This window comes from Rhineura floridana, chromosome 1, assembly GCF_030035675.1.
Source record: "Rhineura floridana isolate rRhiFlo1 chromosome 1, rRhiFlo1.hap2, whole genome shotgun sequence".
NCBI lineage: Eukaryota > Metazoa > Chordata > Lepidosauria > Squamata > Rhineuridae > Rhineura > Rhineura floridana.
Genome location: NC_084480.1, coordinates 303,692,752 through 303,714,760, shown reverse-complemented (window position 1 = coordinate 303,714,760; position 22,009 = coordinate 303,692,752). Strand labels below are relative to the sequence as shown.

The window sequence follows — 22,009 nt, the reverse complement described above, 5'->3', positions numbered from 1 at the left end:
AAAATGGCGCATTTTCTTCCTTGTGCAGGGGCCTTAGAGGCTAAAGAAACGGCCAAGTTTTTCATCAAAGAAGTCTACCGGCTGCATGGATTGCCAAACAGCGTAGTCTCGGACCGAGGAACTCAGTTCACAGCCAATTTTTGGAGAGCAATGTGGAAACAGCTGCAGATGGAATTAAAACTCTCCTCCGCCCATCACCCCCAGACAGACGGCCAGACGGAACACTTGAACGCCGTTCTGGAAAGATATTTACGTAGTTATGTGTCCTATCAACAGACTGACTGGATATCATATTTGCATTTTGCAGAATTTGCCTACAACAACTCCCTGCACTCCAGCACTCAGCAAACCCCGTTCTTTGCTAATTATGGATTCCATCCTAGAGTCTTTCCAAGCAGCTCAGAAGGTATGCTGGTACCGGCCGCAGAGAACTTCCTTAGGGAATTGCAGGCGGCGCAACAGACATTGAAACAGCAGTTAAACGAAGCCAAAACGGAGTACAAGCGAGTTGCTGACCTGCACAGGAAGGACCCCCCCCTTCAGCCGGGAGACCAGGTCTGGCTGTCCACCCGCTTCCTCCAGATGCCAGGCAAATGTAGAAAATTACAAGACAAGAGGGTGGGTCCTTTTGAAATAGAAACTCAAATTAATCCCGTGGCGTACCGACTGAAGCTACCTGACACGTTTAAAATACATCCTGTGTTTCATCGATCCCTGTTAATGAAAGCCACCCCTCCCAGTGAGTTGCTGCCGGAGGAGCCTCCCGGAGCTCCGCTCCTGGTAAATGACCAGACTGAGTTTGAAGTTGAGGAAATCCTAGACTCCAGAATAAGACGCCGTAAGTTGCAGTACTTGATTCACTGGAAAGGCTATGGACCAGCTGATAAGAACATAAGAACATAAGAAGAGCCTGCTGGATCAGGCCAGTGGCCCATCTAGTCCAGCATCCTGTTCTCACAGTGGCCAACCAGGTGCCTGGGGGAAGCCCGCAAGCAGGACCCGAGTGCAAGAACACTCTCCCCTCCTGAGGCTTCTAGCAACTGGTTTTCAGAAGCATGCTGCCTCTGACTAGGGTGGCAGAGCACAGCCATCATGGCTAGTAGCCATTGATAGCCCTGTCCTCCATGAATTTGTCTAATCTTCTTTTAAAGCCACCCAAGCTGGTGGCCATTACTGCATCTTGTGGGAGCAAATTCCATAGTTTAACTATGCGCTGAGTAAAGAAGTACTTCCTTTTGTCTGTCCTGAATCTTCCAACATTCAGCTTCTTTGAATGTCCACGAGTTCTAGTATTATGAGAGAGGGAGAAGAACTTTTCTCTATCCACTTTCTCAATGCCATGCATAATTTTATACACTTCTATCATGTCTCCTCTGACCCGCCTTTTCTATAAACTAAAAAGCCCCAAATGCTGCAACCTTTCCTCGTAAGGGAGTCGCTCCATCCCCTTGATCATTCTGGTTGCCCTCTTCTAAACCTTTTCCAACTCTATAATATCCTTTTTGAGATGAGGCGACCAGAACTGTACACAGTATTCCAAATGCGGCCGCACCATAGATTTATACAATGGCATGATGATATCGGCTGTTTTATTTTCAATACCTTTCCTAATTATCGCTAGTATGGAATTTGCCTTTTTCACAGCTGCCGCACACTGGGTCGACATTTTCATCGTGCTGTCCACTACAACCCCGAGGTCTCTCTCCTGGTCGGTCACCGCCAGTTCAGACCCCATGAGCGTATATGTGAAATTCAGATTTTTTGCTCCAATATGCATAATTTTACACTTTATATTGAATTGCATTTGCCATTTTTCCGCCCATTCACTCAGTTTGGAGAGGTCTTTTTGGAGCTCTTCACAATCCCTTTTTGTTTTAACGACCCTGAACAATTTAGTATCGTCAGCAACCTCAGCCACTTCACTGCTCACTCCTAATTCTAGGTCATTAACAAACAAGTTGAAAAGTACAGGTCCAAATACCGATCCTTGAGGGACTCCACTTTCTACAGCCCTCCATTGGGAGAACTGTCCGTTTATTCCTACTCTCTGCTTTCTGCTTCTTAACCAATTCCTTATCCACAAGAGGACCTCTCCTCTTATTCCATGACTGCTAAGCTTCCTCAGAAGTCTTTGGTGAGGTACCTTGTCAAACGCTTTTTGAAAGTCTAAGTACACTATGTCCACTGGATCACCTCTATCTATATGCTTGTTGACACTCTCAAAGAATTCTAATAGGTTACTGAGACAGGACTTTCCCTTGCAGAAGCCATGCTGGCTCTGCTTCAGCAAGGCTTGTTCTTCTATGTGCTTAGTTAATCTAGCTTTAATAATACTTTCTACCAGTTTTCCAGGGACAGAAGTTAAGCTAATTGGCCTGTAATTTCCGGGATCCCCTCTGGATCCCTTTTTGAAGATTGGCGTTACATTTGCCACTTTCCAGTCCTCAGGCACGGAGGAGGACCCAAGGGACAAGTTACATATTTTAGTTAGCAGATCAGCAATTTCACCTTTGAGCTCTTTGAGAACTCTCGGGTGGATGCCATCCGGGCCCGGTGATTTGTCAGTTTTTATATTGTCCATTAAGCTTAGAACTTCCTCTCTCATTACCACTATTTGTCTCAGTTCCTCAGAATCCCTTCCTGCAAATGTTAGTTCAGGTTCAGGGATCTGCCCTATATCTTCCACTGTGAAGACAGATGCAAAGAATTCATTTAGCTTCTCTGCAATCTCCTGATCGTTCTTTAGTACACCTTTGACTCCCTTATCATCCAAGGGTCCAATCGTCTCCCTAGATGGTCCCCTGCTTTGAATGTATTTATAGAATTTTTTGTTGTTGTTTTTTATGTTCTTAGCAATGTGCTCCTCAAATTCTTTTTTAGCATCCCTTATTGTCTTCTTGCATTTCTTTTGCCAGAGTTTGTGTTCTTTTTTATTTTCTTCATTCGGACAAGACTTCCATTTTTTGAAGGAAGACTTTTTGCCTCTAAGAGCTTCCTTGACTTTGCTCGTTAACCATGCCGGCATCTTCTTGGCCCTGGCGGTACCTTTTCTGATCTGCAGTATGCACTCCAGTTGAGCTTCTAATATAGTGTTTTTAAACAACTTCCAAGCATTTTCGAGTGATGTGACCCTCTGGACTTTGTTTTTCAGCTTTCTTTTTACCAATCCCCTCATTTTTGTGAAGTTTCCTCTTTTGAAGTCAAATGTGACCGTGTTGGATTTTCTTGGCAATTGGCCGGTTACATGTATGTTTAATTTAATAGCACTGTGGTCACTGCTCCCAATCGGTTTGACAACACTTACATCTCGCACCAGGTCCCGGTCCCCACTGAGGATTAAGTCCAGGGTTGCCGTCCCTCTGGTCGGTTCCATGACCAACTGGTCTAGGGAATAGTCATTTAGAATATCTAGAAACTTTGCTTCTTTGTCATGACTGGAACACATATGCAGCCAGTCTATGTCCGGGTAGTTGAAGTCACCCATTACTACCACATTTCCTAGTTTGGATGCTTCCTCAATTTCATATCTCATCTCAAGATCTCCCTGAGCATTTTGATCAGGGGGACGATAGATCGTTCCCAGTATTAAGTCCCTCCTGGGGCATGGTATCACCACCCACAATGATTCTGTGGAGGAGTCTGCCTCTTTGGGGGTTTCGAGCTTGCTGGATTCAATGCCTTCTTTCACGTATAGAGCGACTCCGCCACCAATACGTCCTTCCCTGTCCTTCCGATATAGTATATATCCAGGGATAACCGTATCCCACTGGTTTTCTCCATTCCACCAGGTCTCCGTTATGCTCACTATATCAATGCTCTCCTCTAAGACCAAGCACTCCAGTTCTCCCATCTTGGTTCGCAGGCTCCTAGCATTAGCGTACAGGCACTTGTAAGCAGTGTCTCTCTCTCTTTTTTTTTTTTACAATAATTTTTATTCAGATTTTCATAAAACATAGAAAACAAAATCATAAAACATTCAAAGACAAAAAACAAAACAAAACAAAAATGATTAAACAAAAAAAATAAAATGTTGAGTTCCCATTTGTCACATATCAAATCAGTTATAGATCTACAATATATAACAATCCTGTCTCTTAAATCATATTATAAAATCGCTTTCCTCCAGTAGTTATCTTAATTAATCATCAAATCTCATAAATACTTTATTCTTTCCACAAAAAGTCAAAGAGAGGTTTCAATTCTTTAAGAAATATATCTATCAATTTTTCTCCAAATAAACATGTCAATTAATCCATCTCGTTAATAATTATAATAATCTTATTGTCATAACCATAGTCCAAATAAACATTTCGATTAATCCATCTCATCAGAATCTGTTAGGTCCAATAATTTCAATAGCCATTATTCCATTATCCCTATTAGTTCCATCTTCCATCTTCAATAGTCCTGTTAAGTCCAGTAATTTCAGTGTCCAATCTTCCATTATCAGTATTCCATAATAATCTTGCTGTTGTAGCCATAGTCATATAATAAGAGTCTGATGGGAATTTCCTCTATCCCAAATATTTTCTTGCCATCCATTCTGAATAAGTTGCTGAAATACTGTTGTAAAGTCATATCTGTGTTCTTTTTTACAAAATGCACTGGCTCATCTCTTAAGAGTTTTTCCATTGTCACATGGCTGCAGTTAATTCCATAGATTTTCTCTATATCAAGCTCCATCACATCATTCCAGTCCAGAAGATTATCCAAGCCATTGATAACTTTATCTCTAATATCTTCATTAATTTCTTCAGAGATAACGTTAAATTCCAAACAGTAGATTTTATTTCTAAAATCCATAAACTCCAGATCTTTTTCCAATTCCACATTTGTTCCAATCTCCAGGGCTTGTATCTTCCCTTTATTTTTTCTTTTCTCATCTCTGATCTCATTCTCCTCTCTCACAGGATCCCCTATTTCTTTAAGCTCCTGCGTCATTTTGCTCAGTTCAATTTTCAGCTCCTTACTACCCTGTCGCAGGGTTTGTTTCGTTATCTCAATCTCATCCATTATTTTCTGAAACATAGTTACTTCCAGATTCTCAGCCACTTTCTTGATTGCCATTTTTAAAACCACGAAAACAAAGCAAAACAAAAATAAAGAAGAACCACTTCTTATTTCAGCAACAATTGGGTTAATATTCCAGGCTTGATGACATCACAATATAAACAGAGCAACCTGCCTTATCTCTCTATGTTCAAGAATTCAAAACAAATTTAGTTCCCAGCATCAAAACAGTTAGTGGCGTCGTGAAGAAGCAGATTCGTCAAAATAAAATAGACCAAAAAGAGAATAGTCCCAGACAATATAATATTCCTCGGAATAGAAATCAGGAATAGAAATCCCTCTTCTGTTTATTATCTTTAGAATGCACTTCCAGGACAGCTTTTTGCGACAGAAACAGAGATAAGCTGTTAATTTCGTGAATAACCGAGAAGAGCTATATCTCACCCAGAAGTTGTCCAAAGCCGATCAATCTGACAAATCTCCTTTTGCTGCAACAATTTAAACCAAGTAAAAAAATAATAGAAAGAAGGGTGCTTGCCTGTTAGTCCGTTCTCTCTTTAAAGAAAAGATAAACGTATCGCTTATACAGATAGAGCTTGTTAGGAAGTCCATCCGGCATTGTTGGCTGGACCTTATCTCATAAATTAATGAAATCCAGTCCTCCCAACAAAAACAGGCTTTTGAGGTTGATCTCTACGTTTCTCCCTGCCCGGGAGAAATTTCATCAGTCAAAAAAAAAAATGTTCTGACTGATTTATATCTGAATAAGCTTCTTTTGAGGCGGGAGCCCGTCCCAAAAGCAGGCACAAGCGAAGTCACCCTTCCCGGAAGTCTTCGTAAGCAGTGTCTCTCTTCAAGTGTCTTTGGCACTTGTGGTTAGGCCTGTAGTAATTTTGCTCTTCTGAATTTATATCCTGTGCTCCTGCTCTCACAATGCCTACTTCTAGACCTACCCCTTTTAAAATGTCATCATTTCTTTGGTTTTTATCCCAGGGGGGAGGTTTATTCCGAACCGGACCTTTCTCAGCTCCTGTCGGGTTTCCCCCCTCAGTCAGTTTAAAAGCTGCTCTGCCACCTTTTTAATTATAAGTGCCAGCAGTCTGGTTCCATTCTAGTTCAAGTGGAGCCCGTCCCTTTTGTACAGGCCCGGCTTGTCCCAAAATGTTCTGGTTTCTGCAAGGGAAAGTCCTGTCTCAGTAACCTATTAGAATTCTTTGAGAGTGTCAACAAGCATATAGATAGAGGTGATCCAGTGGACATAGTGTACTTAGACTTTCAAAAAGCGTTTGACAAGGTACCTCACCAAAGGCTTCTGAGGAAGCTTAGCAGTCATGGAATAAGAGGAGAGGTCCTCTTGTGGATAAGGAATTGGTTAAGAAGCAGAAAGCAGAGAGTAGGAATAAACGGACAGTTCTCCCAATGGAGGGCTGTAGAAAGTGGAGTCCCTCAAGGATCGGTATTGGGACCTGTACTTTTCAACTTGTTCATTAATGACCTAGAATTAGGAGTGAGCAGTGAAGTGGCCAAGTTTGCTGATGACACTAAATTGTTCAGGGTTGTTAAAACAAAAAGGGATTGCGAAGAGCTCCAAAAAGACCTCTCCAAACTGAGTGAATGGGCAGAAAAATGGCAAATGCAATTCAATATAAAGTGTAAAATTATGCATATTGGAGCAAAAAATCTGAATTTCACATATACGCTCATGGGGTCTGAACTGGCGGTGACCGACCAGGAGAGAGACCTCGGGGTTGTAGTGGACAGCACGATGAAAATGTCGACCCAGTGTGCGGCAGCTGTGAAAAAGGCAAATTCCATACTAGCGATAATTAGGAAAGGTATTGAAAATAAAACAGCCGATATCATCATGCCATTGTATAAATCTATGGTGTGGCCGCATTTGGAATACTGTGTACAGTTCTGGTCGCCTCATCTCGAAAAGGATATTCTAGAGTTGGAAAAGGTTCAGAAGAGGGCAACCAGAATGATCAAGGGGATGGAGCGACTCCCTTACGAGGAAAGGTTGCAGCATTTGGGGCTTTTTAGTTTAGAGAAAAGGCGGGTCAGAGGAGACATGATAGAAGTGTATAAAATTATGCATGGCAGTGAGAAAGTGGATAGAGAAAAGTTCTTCTCCCTCTCTCATAATACTAGAACTCGTGGACATTCAAAGAAGCTGAATGTTGGAAGATTCAGGACAGACAAAAGGAAGTACTTCTTTACTCAGCGCATCATTAAACTATGGAATTTGCTCCCACAACATGCAGTAATGGCCACCAGCTTGGGTGGCTTTAAAAGAAGATTAGACAAATTCATGGAGGACAGGGCTATCAATGGCTACTAGCCATGATGGCTGTGCTCTGCCACCCTAGTCAGAGGCAGCATGCTTCTGAAAACCAGTTGCTGGAAGCCTCAGGAGGGGAGAGTGTTCTTGCACTCGGGTCCTGCTTGCGGGCTTCCCCCAGGCACCTGGTTGGCCACTGTGAGAACAGGATGCTGGACTAGATGGGCCACTGGCCTGATCCAGCAGGCTCTTCTTATGTTCTTATGTTCTTATGAGTGGAGCGAAGACGAAGCAGAGGAAATGCCAGAGATAGAGTTGCCTAGCAACGGGGAGCCTGAGAGCTTTAGAGTTTCAGATTCTTCCCTGGACATTCCCACACCTCCCCTGCTCCAAAGCTCAGAACAGGAGGGGGAAGAGGGAGGGCTGTCCAAGGCAGAAAAGCCGCGAGGCAGTTTACCATCAGCCCCCCCTATCCCCCATACTGGAATCGGAAACTTCAGAAGAGGAGGGGCCGATGCTTCCCCCTTCACCGCACACACGAAGACATTTGAAAAGACATGAGAGAAGGGGGGAAGGCGGGTAGTACCTGAGGGGCAGTTAAGGAGGAGCGAAAGGTTGCGCGCCCGTTTAGCCCCTTCTTAAAGAACAGGCGGGAAAGCAGCCCCTTGCTCTGTCAACTTTCTCCCAATGCCGCAGGACCTGTATCTCTGTTGCTTCATGAGAAGACGCAGTCTTTGTTTGGACATTACTCTAATAAAAACTGAATTACTTACAACCCCTGGTCTGGTTCCTGAGTCTCATCCTGGGCCTGACACATCCAGATTACTATCCCCATGTCCAGTAGCAAAAACAAGGTCAAGAGTGTGCCCAGATGTATGTGTTGGGCCACTAACACGTTGAGACAGCCCCATGGTTGTCATGGCGGCCATGAAGTCCTGAGCTGCCCCAGTCAAAGTAGCCTCGGCATGGATGTTGACATCCCCCAGTACTAATAGTCTGGGGGATCTCAACAATACCTCCGAGACCACGTCCGTCAGCTCAGTTAGGGAAGCCATTGGGCAGCAAGGTGGGCGGTACACCAAAAGGATTCCCAGTCTGTCCCTCTCGCCCAGCACAAGGTGTAAACACTCCAGACCAGTAATTGTATGGACACGGTGCTTGGTGAGTGAGATGGAACTCTTATAGACCACAGCAACCCCACCTCCCCGACCCTCAGATCTACCATGATGCTGGACCAGATACCCCAGTGGGCAGAGCTGGGAGAGGCTAACTCCTCCCTGTTCGCTCACCCAGGTCTCGGTTATGCATGCCAGAGCAGCTGCCTCGTCCACAATTAAATCATGGACGAGGGAGGTTTTATTATGTACTGATCTGGCATTAATAAGCATCAACTGGAGATCTGACAGTTGGCTGAGAGGACAACCGACAACCCTGCGGGTATGAGAAGGACCGGAACAAGGCACAGCCACTACATGTCTGGGCCGCGTTCCCCTTACCTGGCACGTCCCTCTCACAACACCATACCTCCCTCTGCCCGTCACTACGGCAATTGGGGCCCCCTCAGGTCTCCCCTCTTGATGTGAAAACCTCTTCCCCAGGCACATACTAAACTATAAATGCAAAAACTCATATACATAAAAACATACACTCACTCACACCATACACTGTACAGAGACTTATACAAACACCCATTCATCCAATTCAAACCCACACAGCAACACTATCGCTGGCACAAATGCCAGCTCTGGAACCGTTCTTCTTCCCACAAAAAACGTCACTTTCGAAAGTCCAGATATAACAAACAGAGCGCAGACCACAGCGGCAGAGGTGGAAAACACACCAACAGCAAAGGGGCGGCAGCCACGCAGCCACAGCAGTGATGGAGCAGAAGCTACAACAGAAGACGCAGCAAACAGCCGCAGCGACGAAAGGCACGGACCAGCCCACGACGGAAAGGACAGGCCGCGGCGGCCACAGCGGGAAGGGAACCGCCGCCCAGCAACGACTGGCCACGGCTCCCCACAAGCAGCAAGGCAAGCCAAGCCACACGAAGCAGAAAGCGGAGCCCGACGGCAAAGGCAGTGAGGTCACAGCCGCCGCGACAGCAAAAACGGCGACGGAAGCCCAACAACAGCGACGACAGCGGAAGTGCCACGACGGCAGGAAAGAAGGCCGGCAGAAACGAAGGCCGCAGCAAGGAGCCCGACAACGGAGGCAACAGACACAGCGCAGGCCACACCAGCAGATGCCAGCAGACAACCACAAGCAGCACCCACACAGTCACGACCACAACCAATGACGCCAGCAAAAGGGAGCGCTGTGCGGCACGGCACGACACCAGCTGGGAAGGTAGGAGGCCTTGCTCATCCCCGACTTCGATTTTACCTTTCCCACTTCAAAACCCAGCAGTCCTCAGCGTCTTCGGTGTAATAACTGTTCCACTGTTTTCAGGGTAGGGGGAAGAGGGTAGCACCAAAACATTCAGCCGTCCATTCACAGCCACACACTCACATATAAGCATGGATGGTGTTAAAAGGATATTAAAAGGTATAAAAAGGTAAACGGCAGGAGCTCCAAACGCAAGCTCCTCCACCTAAGCCGCCATCTTAGTTACTTTACTTGCATGGGATATTAAGGCAATAGTTCGATAATTACTGCATTCCCTGGAAGCCCCTTTCTTTGGAACTGGGATGTATATTGAACGCTTCCAGTCTGGGGGCCATTGTTTAGTTTTCCATATTTCTTGACAGATTTTTGTCAAAATTTGGACAGATTCAGTCTCAGTAGCTTGTAGCAACTCTATTGCTATGCCATCTGTTCCTGGTGATTTGTTTCTTCCAAGTGTTTTAAGAGCAGCTTTCACCTCACATCTAGAATTTCTGATTCTTCGTCATATGGTTCTCCATGAATGAGTCTGTCATCCTTGCATCTCTTTTATAGAGTTCTTCAGTGTATTGCTTCCATCTTCCTTTTATTTCATCTCAGTCAGTCAGTGTGTTCCCCTATTGATTATTCAACATCCCTACTCTTGGTTTAAATTTCGCTTTCATTTCTCTAATCTTTTGAAATAGGGCTCTTGTTCTTCCCTTTTTGTTGTCCTCTTCTACTTCTATACAATAACTATTGTAATTGTTCCTACGCACTAGTCCAGCCTTCCCCAGCTAGTGGGCCTCCAGGTGTTGCTGGACCACAACTCCCAACAGCCTCAGCTAGCATTGCCAATGGTAGTCCAACAACATCTGGAGGCACACTGGTTGTGAAAGGCTGCCTAACTTATGACCTGGGTTAGAAGGAGGCAAACTTGATACCATCTTCTTGCTTCCCAGAACTTGCCCATAATTGGCAGATTCTCTCTCTGCAGCCTATCTTCTTACAGGCATGACATTCAGCAAACCAGGCATCCATTGTTTATGTTGCTCACTACAACTTGAGCAAGTGCAGGGATTACTTGGCATACATGAGTGAGTGAAAGTCATTAGCAGAATGCACATAACAAACGTCTCACACATCATGGGATGGTGCTTCAGCTGTCCTTTTCTTGGACACCAACATAGTTAAAGTGGGTCACAGAGGAAATGTTGGAATTCTTCATTACATACTGTGCAGATGAGATAATTACAAAGCCCAAGAGATCACACCATTCGTCGAGGTTCTGGGGCTTAGTGGCATGGTCTGCAATGCGTTCACTGGTCTCACTTTTTTAAAAAATCTGCAGAATAACAGACTTGGGCTAACCATATTTCAAATATTTCCGCACCACAAGCAGGAAGACTGCAGGTTTCTGTGATGGATTTCCTATCTTCCTGGCTTGTTGGCATAAAGGTCTCTTGTTGGCTTCCATCAAATGCTTCGATATGGCCCAACACAGTCAAAAACACAGTCTGTCCTTAGAATTACAGTCAAAAACACAGTCTGTCCTTAGAATGCTGTTCTTACAGTCTCATGGCTCCCTCTACAGCAGACACACTCAACTATGCAAAAAGATGCAGTGTGTTGTGGGAACAAGGGAGGCAATAGGAGACACTCCTGTGCCAAGGAAAAACTGTTTATTTGTAACAAAACTCTCAAGAAGATCCAGAGAAAAAACTCTGTCAGGTGCCATCAAAAATATTTACCTCAGCTCCTCTTTTGCATCTAGCTCATTCCTATGTCCTTAACGCCACATCAATAGTTTACTGCCGAAAAGCAGTGTGTACACTGACTGAATCCATGTGATGTAATACTGGGACAGAGAGGCAAATTGTCTGACCTGATATTTCTAAGACACAACAATGGCAAACACCAGACTTGTGCTATAGGGAAAAATGGTAGAATGACTCCCCCTATCTCTGTCAAGGTCATGTCACCAAAACTGCAGCTTTCAAATGAGGACAGGAAGTCAGGCCTGTTATCTTCAGTCTTTATGGCTAACCTCCACTGATTCAGTTTGATAACAGCCTCCCCTAATGATGCTCATCCAGGCAAAGAAGTAGCACTTCACATCCACACCATACATTTAAAGCACATGGCTTCCCCCACGAGCTTACCCCCAACAGAGCTACAATATCCCAGCAACCTTAACAAATTACAGTTCCTAGGATTCTTTTGGGTGAGCCATATGCTTTAAATGTATGATGCAATTGTGACCACACTCCTCCCTTCCACCTGAAAGTGTGCTGTGCAGGTGATCAGCGCTCAGATCCTCTCCATCCTGCCAATCCCTGGCCTAACATAGTTAGCTACTTAAAACGGTAGAAAATAAACCATACCCGAGGAAGAAGCCTCTCAGAAAAGGGAGAGCCAAAATCATATCCTACCTGCAGAAGAGCAGAATCCTCATAAAGACCTGGAATGGCCTGTAGCAGGTGCCTCCATATCTTGATGTCATTCAGAACAACAGTCATTCCTCCACCTGTTAGAGGGTGCCTCATGTTGTAAGCATCACCCAAAAGGAGGACTCCTAAAAAAAAAGGAAGTACCCCCAAAATCAAGCACAATCATGCAAGTGTAACATCCTAGCATTCATTCTAACCTTCTGCATGCCTTGTGGTTGGCAGGTGCTGCTAACCTTTCCTAGAAGTTGCTTCATGACAATCCTATATGATGGTGTGACATCATCATAAAGTCAAGCAGAGTGAGGGCAATGATTCCTGCACTTACTCTAAATCCTAGAGTTTATGGACTGAAGAGGGGAGGAAATGGCATTTCCCGCTTTCTGGAAGTGCCATCATTGCCAGGATCACAAAACATGTGGCAATTGTCAAGAATAGCTAAGTTTGGTCAAGCTAAAATGGCTCAACCAGAGGGAATTCTGGGGGGCTTTCTTGCAAAGACTTCCGGGATACTCTGTGCTGGGGAAACCAAAGTGTTTTAGTGCCAGACAGCTGCAAATTGCTAATGTCTAGAAGATGCAGCTGAGCCTTATCTCTTATCTGCTTCCTGAGATCAAAGTCAGGAGTTTGGGTATTGCAGTTCAGGGACCGCTTGGTGTGAACTGTCTAGCCCTCCTTATCCTCAAAGAAGGTGATCACGGAAGGAGCGCCTAGGATGGCTAATTAGCCCCCTCCCTGTTGACACCCAAACCCCCATAAAACGAAGGGTGATCTTTCAGTTAGTTGTTCCCTCATTCCATCCATCCCCCTTCGCCTATGGATTTCAGTAAAAGCCTTTGGGAACCAGGCTATCAGACTACGAAATGAGTAATAGCTAAGATAGGTAAACTTTGTTATTTTCTTTGTCTGTATGAATCTCGCAGTCTGTACGAATCTCCCAGTCCTGTTGAGGATAATTGGCTTTAAAGGAAAGTAATGCTGCTCTCTTTTCTACATGTATCTTTCTTTTCTTTTTAAATAAACTACCTTCTCTATTTGGTGTGTATTACTTGGAGTTAATGACTCTAAATCCAATTCTTGACCACGAAGCTACTGACTACTCTTGGTTAATTTAGGTTAATGCTCCAAAGCACAGAGTTTAACAATCGGTCTGCTTAGTGCTCTGAGTTCCCCTTCCTCAGAGTGTGGGTTAGTAAAGGGGTGGTGGCAGTCTACCTTCTAGGGTTGGCATTAGGTATAAACTAACCTTGGGAAAGTCAGTGTTCGTCTGTGAAGCAGTGGCCCAGGGAATTGGGACTGTTCTCAGAAGCAAAGATCCCCTTGGGGTTGGTGAGGCCAAGGGACCCTGAGGGGCAATCTTTGACAACAATGGCAGCAAATAAAGGTGAATAAATAGTGTGGGGCAATTTCATTAAACCCCCACACCCCCACCTCCAGTGCTGTTTTCTGCTGGGAAAGTTCTTACAGAGCTTCCAGCTCAGCCCTACCTTAAAGCAGATATGAGCCTATCTTGCACAATGTGTGCCATCCATAAAGGTTTGCAATGCTGGGTGTTGTTCTTATGTGCCTTCAAGTCGATTATGACTTATGGCGACCCTATGAATCAGCGACCTCCAAGAGCATCTGTCATGAACCGCCCTGTTCAGATCTTGTAAGTTCAGGTCTGTGGCTTCCTTTATGGAATCAATCTTTCTCTTGCTTGGCCTTCTTCTTTTTCTACTCCCTTCCGTTTCTCCCAGCATTATTATCTTTTCTAGTGAATCATGTCTTCTCATGATGTGTCCAAAGTATGATAACCTCAGTTTCAAATGCAAATGTTCATTCCAGACAATGTAGGCATAACATTTACAAGATTGGTGGTAAAAGTGGGGAAATTGCTTCACCTATTAACACCTTAAGGTTTTTTTCCCCAAGCCTTTTGCTGTCAAGATTGTGTGTTGATTGTGGTGCACCGATCTCCCCACATAAAACAAATTCACACACAGGTGTCTTCCATAACAAACGTCCCATGGCGATTGGCAAATGGCGACGGGGGCAGGACTGTGAAATCCAGAAGCCCCTAGTCATGGTCTGGTACATCGGTGGTGGATACAGATTCAGATGGATCCATTGTTAAAGACTATATTTTGGAAGACAATCTTACTCCATCACGAGTGATCGCCAAGAAACACCTTAAGGCTGGGGTAGCCAGCCTGCTTTCCTCCAGAAGCTGACAACTTCTACTCCCATCAGCTACAGCCACCACAGACAGCGGTCAGGGATTATGGGAGCTATAGTCCAACAGATTTATTATAGCATAAGCCACACTTTGTCAACCTGGTGCCCTCAAGTTGTTTTGGATTACAACTCCCATCAGCCTCAGCCAGCACAGAACAGGCTGATCTAAGCTGTTGTAGACTAGAGCCCATTTTGTCAGATGAGCCTCTGGTCCATGAAAGCTTAAAAGAGTTACAGAAAGCTCAAAGATTAGCAGAAAAGAAAGGGGGAGGCAGAAGAAAGTTTAAAGACTAGAAATAAATCTGTTGGTCTTTGCAAGATGACAGTTTGCATTTACACTATTTAATGGACTTCTCAAAGTGTAGGTTGCAATGCCAGTGAGATAGATGAAAAGCAGGGTCACAAATTCTTGACTGCTTGGGTTCAATTACCTCAGGTTGGAAATGAAATTGCACAGAGAGAAGAGTTGCACAAGAACCGTGGAGGGATAAGTAGCATGAAACATGTCAGATATTTGGCAAATACTGGAATTTACCAGTAAATGTCAATACCAAATACTTTCAGTAAAATTTTTAAAAGCCATCATTTACTGGTACAGGACATTTTCTATGCCACAAACAAAACTCATTAAGAAAACGTTTCTGACATTTCCCACTGGACCTCCTAAAGTTACCTATAAATGTCAACATCACCAAGTTTCTGATGTTTACCATGTACAGAGAAGTGAGGCAGGTTTTATCCAACGAGGTTGCTAGATACTGGGGGTGCAGAACATCTCGTTAGTTTAGATTAGAAGAAAATAAGTTGAGGAACAACCCCACTGTTCTTCAAAGGCTGCACTCCAAATAACTATGCAAGTAGTTCCACACAACCAAGAAGTTTGGGTTTGTGTTTCTCACCCAGTTTGAAATGGGAAAATCTATTAAAAGACATTTGTGATATAGCATTCATTGGCCAGGGGGAAGCATTCTGTGCTGCTCAAAGGGGGGGGATCAAAAATCCCACTGGGAGTGCCCACACCCTTGGATGTGCTGACCCTGAAGCCTCAGCATTTAATTCTCCCTTCTGTTCACCAACCTGCTTTGTTAACAGGAGAAGGAGGCAGGAAGCTTGCCGGCATGGCCCTCAAACGATCGTTCTGGACAGCTATTAGGAAAGGCTCCTGTAAGTGCTCTGCAAAAAAAAAAATGCAATTGTTCAGATTTTTCCAAAAGGGTCATTTTTTTATCAAGACTCGGAGGAGAGACACCCTTAATACCTATAACCACCTGGCCCCCCAAAGTCATCAGAGACAACTTGGCAGCCTACCTACAGACCTCCAATAACCCAGAGATGAACTTCAATCCACTTGGGGGGGAAACCATGTTGAAGTCAATCAGCTGGGATTTCTTTCAAAATAAATTGGCACAAAATGATAAAACTGTGAAAGTTCAATGATTGCCCCAATTATTAATACAAGGTAAGTATTTTAAGCATACATCTCAGAATGCTTGTTAAAACCAGGCTGTCTTGAACAAACAAGAATGTGGAAGGAACAAGAAGCAGAGAGCTGGGAGTTATTCAAAAGGACAACTGTGGGCTTACATAATCAGATATTCATTGGCAGCTCAAAACAAAAAAACCCAGTAGTGGAGTCTATCCCCAACAGAAAACATTCAGGTCTAGATTGCCACAGACCACAATGAAAAGGATGCATTTAGCCAGTGACAGGACAAATACATTTAAATGGTGAAGTAGCCATCCAAGCCATATTCAAACAGGTGAAGATAAAAGTCCTCCAGTTTCTGGCTCAAGGGAAAATTCCTTCCTGGTTCTGAACAGGACACTGATGTAAAAACCAAAACTGGACTTTCAAGCTTTCCTCACACACACACACCCCTACAAACCTTTTCCAAAGAGCTGAGGGGAGGCTTGTTCTGCTCAATGACCATCTCACTCCCTCAGTGGCTTACTGCTGCAAGCAGCCAAAGGTCCTTTTTGAGGGGCTCTCAAACTGGATCAAGCAACTCCAGGCCACAAACCAGCAATATATCAGCTGGGGAAAAATAACAGGCCTCTGTGCAAGGTTTCTCCTTAAGGCAACCTTGCATTTTAAGAGGTTCAGGAAGAGAGCAAATCATTCATCATAACACCAATGAACCAGTCAAATGTAGTTTTACACCAGATATTTGTCCTTGTCATTGTGTGTCACCTGGGTGCGTGTGTGTGTGTGTGTGTGTGTGTGTGTGTGTGTGTGTGTCAAACACTGCTTCCCTGGTGCCACTCCCTCAATTTATTTTTGAACTAAAAATAAATATATCCATGGGAGATCCAGGCATGGATCTCCCAGTGTCTCATCAAGTTTGTCCTTCAGATATAATTGTATAGTTCTGCTCTGCTGCTCATCAGAGCAAGTTCTGCTGCTCCTAGACGTTGCCCAAGATCTAGCACACATGGGGGAACACATGGCCCTCTAGATCAGAGCTTGGAAAAGTTACTTTTTTGAACTACAACCCCCATCAGCCCCAGCCAGCATAGCCACTGGATTGGGCTGATGAGAGTTGTAGTTCAAAAAAAGTAGCTTTTCCAAGCTCTGCTCCAGATGTTGCTGAACCACAACTCCCATCATCCGCGGCCATTTGCTGTGTTTGCTGGGGCTGCTGGGAGCTGTATTTTCCTCACCCCTGGTCTAGCAGATACTGATCCAACATGCTGCCCTGGTTCACACATACAAGGGAAAAGAGTGGAACAGTGTGGCAGAGGAGTGGTGTAAGCTCCTCCCTTCTGGTATGTAAGCAGCCTCTTTAACACTGCAGGTTAGCTACAAGAGTGCCCAGTCACATAGAGGACTGGTTCATGTAATCTTCCTGGGGATTTTTTTTTGGGGGGTGGGAGGGGTGAGCAGGAATCACAAGAACTGGATCTCCACTTGCACGGTGAAGGGGAAAGATTAATATAACGTCTCCAGAAAGCTATTGCAGGGCTACCACAGAGTAAATGTAGGAACTGGGGTTCTGTGTCTCTTCCTGAAATCTCCTTCAACACTTCCCAGCTGTCCCTGGTCCCATAGAGACAACTGGCATTCCGTTCACCTGCCCAGTAGCCTTGTGGCCCAACAAGCCTGAACAGGACAGAGACCCATTAGACCATGTCATCTGGGTGATCAAACAATTCCAATCACAAGGCAATTCCACACCAAAAGAAAAGTAATGGACACACTCAACCAGATCATTTCTTCCACAGTACTGACAACTTACGCACATATGCTTACCTGGTAGCTGTGGATAAATCTTTTCAACCATATATTCTTTAAGGTTCTTTGGCAGTTCACCTCGAACATCAACAAAGACTCTGGTTTCATTGGAAGAAATTTGGTAGACAACTACTGGACTATGATTTCCCAGAACAAGTTCAGCATGGTTGGCTTTAAACTGAGGTGAATTCTTTACAATAAAAGAAAAAAAAATCAACATTATTAAAAGTGCCCTCTGACTGGTTTCTCAATACATCCCTGATAGCCCATCAATTCACTGGTGAGTTTTCAGCAAACTACTAGCACATAAGGTCATTTTCCAATATGTAAAATTCTAAATGTGGCCACTATTTAGGCAATCATACCTCAGCTTATTAAGCCAAAATATGAACAACCCTGGAGTCCTATCACATAGCCACAATTCCTCCTTTTGCACAAGCCACAGAGCAAGCAAACCAGGACGTGCTCAGTTAACTACAGTTTCCTGTTTCATCTGAAGCGGGAAACCATGGTTAACAAGATACAAAGCCTTGGTTTGAAGCTGTCTTTATATCCTGGCTTATTTCAAAGCCAATAACCATAGTACCCTGTTTCTGATAGAATGGGAAACTAAGGTTAACTGAAAACATCCTGGCTTATTTAATTGCTTGAAGGGTAAAGTGATGTGGCTGAGTAAAGGGAACAGGACTAATTCATACGCTAAGTTACAAAGCTGAGATATGATTGTCCCAACATGGTTAATGACATATATCAGAGGTTGTTCAGAGAATGGATGAGATATGGATTGTAAGAGGAGTTAAAATGCTACAGGAATGACCACACTAAACTTAAAAGGAACAACTCAAACATACACCTTGATCACTGTATCAGACATTTCCTTTTTAAGCATCCAAATTTGATAATCATACACTTGGCTTTTTAAAAGAACACTTACTTTCAGAATACACCCCACAAAATGAGATAGAACTCTAACTTTGTCCGAGATGAGATTTTTTCTAAACTTGGAAAAGAGACCATCAGCAACAACTGTAAGGGGTGCACGCAGCTCCTGCAATACAAGTGGGTTACATCAAAAGGCAATAAATATGATAAACAGTGCAATATTATCTTTTCGGTGCCAGGTTAAAACTTTTTACCCAGGCATTTCAGTATGTGTTTTAAAAAATGTTTTAATCTCTGAATTTTTTAATGTAATGCTTTTAAATTGTCTAAATATGTGTTTTTAATTGTATTGAAGTTTTAGCTGTTGTAAACCGCCCAGAGAGCTTCAGCTATGGGGCGGTATATAAATTTAATAAAATACATAAATAAATATAGTTTCTCCTTGAGGCAATGTATACCCACTGAAGGTTCAATGTCATTTTAAAGTTTGGCCCCACCTGCACTATACCTATAAAGCAGCATCATGTCACTTTAAACAGTTATGGCTTCCCCAAAAGAATCCTGCGAACTGTAGTTTATTAAAGTTGCTGGGAGTTGTGTGGAGGCCCCTATTCCCCTCACAAAGCTACAATCCCAAAAGTGGATTAGCAATCAACCCTTCTTTTCCCAGGGAAATTGTAGCTCTGTGAGGGGAACAGCGGTTGCCTAACAATTTTCAGTGCCCTTTACAAACAAAAATTCTCAGGATTCATTGGGGGAAGCCGTGGCTGTATAAAGTGGTGTAGGTCAGAGTTCTCAAAAGTAAATTTTACACATTTCTGAGCAGCAGTTTGCTATGGCCTCCCTTAATATCAAATAAGCAAGAGAATCATCGTTAAACAAAGAAGGTTTTTTTTCCCCCAGTGTCAATATGGTGAATTTGGTACTACAAAATGATTGCCACTGACCCCTGCACGGTGTACCACTCCCAATGTATTGATGGTGGAGTTTTCATATGCACTTGAGGCATGTCCAACACTCTTCAAAACTTCTGTGCCAATCAATCAAAATCCAAGTAGCTGCTCTATGTGTGGGACTAGACTTGGATTCACATCCTTGGACACATATTCATCTAGCCTGTGACCTCCTCACACCAGTCTGATCCAAAGCCTGAAGTTTCTACCCTTTCTTGTTGATAGACTTATGGATATTTAGACATTTCTGTCACACACACAAGATCTGTTGTCTGTTATAATCAAAGTTTGCTTAAATCAAAGGTTCTATCAAGCAGACAGCATCTGACTGGTAGGTTTGCAAAGGCCATTATTTAAATACATTTATATTCTGCCTTTTTTCCGCCACAGAACTGAAGGCAACATGCATGGGGGAAGAGTGGTTTCCAGGCAGTCACTCTCCCAGGCACCGAAAAGGCTTTGACCTACTTAGATTCAGCAAGGTGATTGCATCACATGCTCTCAGACTGTGCCCTTTAGCTATCTTAGCTAAAGGTGGTGAAGCAACCAGTTGAGGAAATGAGACACATTCTGGAAAGAGAACTTGGACATTGCTGACTCCACAACGACAGAGGAGGCACTCTGAAGTGACGGTGTCAATAGCCTTACTCATTTCTCCATCCCACAGTGAGACTAGAATCTCGCTGCCATGTCAGCTGGGAAATTTAAAATACAACAATCAAAATGAAAGTTTTTGCGAATTATCATCGACTTCTGCCTAGAAGAGAAGGCTGCCCAAATATTGCTACTAATGTTGTCAGGTACACCCTATTTGTTTAATCTATATGCAGAACATATCATACGGAAAGCGGGATTGGACCAATATGAATGGTGTGAAAATTGAAGGGAGAAATATCAATAATTTAAGATATGCAGACGATACCATACTCTTAGCAGAAACCAGCCACGATTTGAAACGAATGCTGATGAAAGTGAAAGAGGAAAGCACAAAAGCAGGACTACAGCTGAACGTCAAGAAGACTAAAGTAATGACAACAGAAGATTTATGTAACTTTTGTTCCTCCTGAACAGCTGGAATGGTTATGAGTATTCCATCTATCACAGCAGCTTAGCATATGTCTATGGTGGCAGCAGCCATGCTATTTTTTTCTTTGTGCTTTGTCCCTTTAAAAAACATCCCTACTTGAAGGGCAAATTTGTAAACAATAATTTTCCCGTATATACTCAGCAATCTATACACTATACATATATTTGTACAAATGGTATGTATCCTCACTGTGAAGTGAAGTTAATAAAATACAAATTAACAGTAGTATTACTACAGTAATACTGTCATCTAATTTGATTCTGAGTTTTTACTCATCTTCACTGTGTTAATTTACTTATTTGGTTACCTATTTATGTCTTAATTTGGCAGAAGATCACCGTACACCAGAAAAACTGGAACATTTGTCTGCCTGTCAAAACAATCTAGAGCCTCACCTTTGTGTCACCAGTTTCTTTATCTTTGTACAATATTCCAACGACACATTCATCTTCTTCAAGCAGTTGCATCACTGTTCCTTCAATGAATTTTGTACTGAAAGAAAGCAGAAGTTTTTGTAAAACAAATTAACACATACAATACACTGTGATTCATGTTCCACAGTATTGTACATTAAGCACATTTCCATCTAGAACAAGCACTACTGACTGTAATACATGGAACTGTTGCCCTGAACAGAACCAACTGCACAGGCTGCTTCCCTACTGCCAGGGAGAAAAGAGACCCATGCTTACAATCTCCTCTCCCCACCCCAATCCCCTATGCCAGATTCAAAGAGATACTGGGAGCACATGACTTGTATCTCGATGAAGGCTTCTGCCAGCCTGTGCAAAGCAGTAGAGAATGACTGCGCAGTAGCACATCCTTTCCTACCATCTTGAAGTATAGTGCGCTGGCAAAACGTTTCTGTGTGTACAACGCTGACACAGAAGCAGGATGTGCCAGCAATTTTGAGGAGCAGGACTGCTGTAACTGGTTTTATTTAAGTATCTGGTTCTGATGGAATAATGGGCTTAAAAGAATATAAACCAGTTCCCTTGGGAGAAGTAAACAACAGCACATGACATACAATACATGAAGGATTTGTATTCGAATCTATTTGAGGTGAACAGGGGTTTTCCTGGCCCATATATTCTCATCAGTCATTGCTGAAGGGGGAATGCTTGAGCATTGGTCTAGAACACTTGGGCAGTCATCACTATAAACCAGATCTGTACAGGTGCTGTCATGAACTGGTGCCAGTTCACACCAGGACTCAGTTCCCCAAGCCCAGGGCAATTCATCACAGCCAGGCACAACCCATGCCTCCCTTACCAGGGCTGTGTAGACCAACAACAACCCTGCAAGGTAGGCAGACTGCCACCACCCCTTAAACCTGGCTACCCACTCTGGGCCAAGGGGAAACCCAAAGTGCCAGAAATAGACCTGCCAAGGATTCCAGAAGACAAGAGCCAAAAATACACTCCTTGTCTTGGAACCTTCAGGCAAAATACCCAAATATATGATAGTCCATGGCTAATCGGACAAGGTGCTGAATTCAGAACCAAGTTCCCCCTGTAACTAACACACACTGGTAAA

General features: G+C 43.6%; 1 protein-coding gene and 2 long non-coding RNA genes across 8 annotated transcripts in view; 1 reads left to right on the top strand and 2 right to left on the bottom strand.

Moving 5' to 3' along the window:
- Nucleotides 1-22,009, bottom strand: part of LOC133375040 (squalene monooxygenase-like) — a 62,285-nt gene that overhangs the window by 19,813 nt on the left and 20,463 nt on the right. For all 5 annotated transcript variants that reach the window (XM_061606519.1, XM_061606510.1, XM_061606528.1 and 2 more), the window contains exons 4-8: nt 20,869-20,965; nt 18,486-18,599; nt 17,570-17,741; nt 15,397-15,492; nt 12,088-12,230 (exon numbers count right to left, since the gene is read on the bottom strand). In XM_061606519.1, the coding sequence (XP_061462503.1) occupies nt 12,088-12,230; nt 15,397-15,492; nt 17,570-17,741; nt 18,486-18,599; nt 20,869-20,965 (622 nt within the window). The remainder of the gene's footprint in view (nt 1-12,087; nt 12,231-15,396; nt 15,493-17,569; nt 17,742-18,485; nt 18,600-20,868; nt 20,966-22,009) is intronic.
- On the bottom strand, nt 67-9,635 carry LOC133375074 (uncharacterized). The gene is made up of 3 exons (XR_009760066.1): nt 9,132-9,635; nt 517-625; nt 67-237 (listed from the first exon to the last, which is right to left on the bottom strand). It is a non-coding gene; the product is annotated as an uncharacterized LOC133375074 (long non-coding RNA).
- Nucleotides 9,006-20,698, top strand: LOC133375061 (uncharacterized). 2 transcript variants are annotated; one of them, XR_009760060.1, is made up of 3 exons: nt 9,099-9,640; nt 15,412-15,483; nt 19,777-20,698. It is a non-coding gene; the product is annotated as an uncharacterized LOC133375061 (long non-coding RNA). The 2 variants fall into 2 exon arrangements; XR_009760057.1 differs by lacking the exon at nt 15,412-15,483 and having other exon boundaries at nt 9,006-9,640.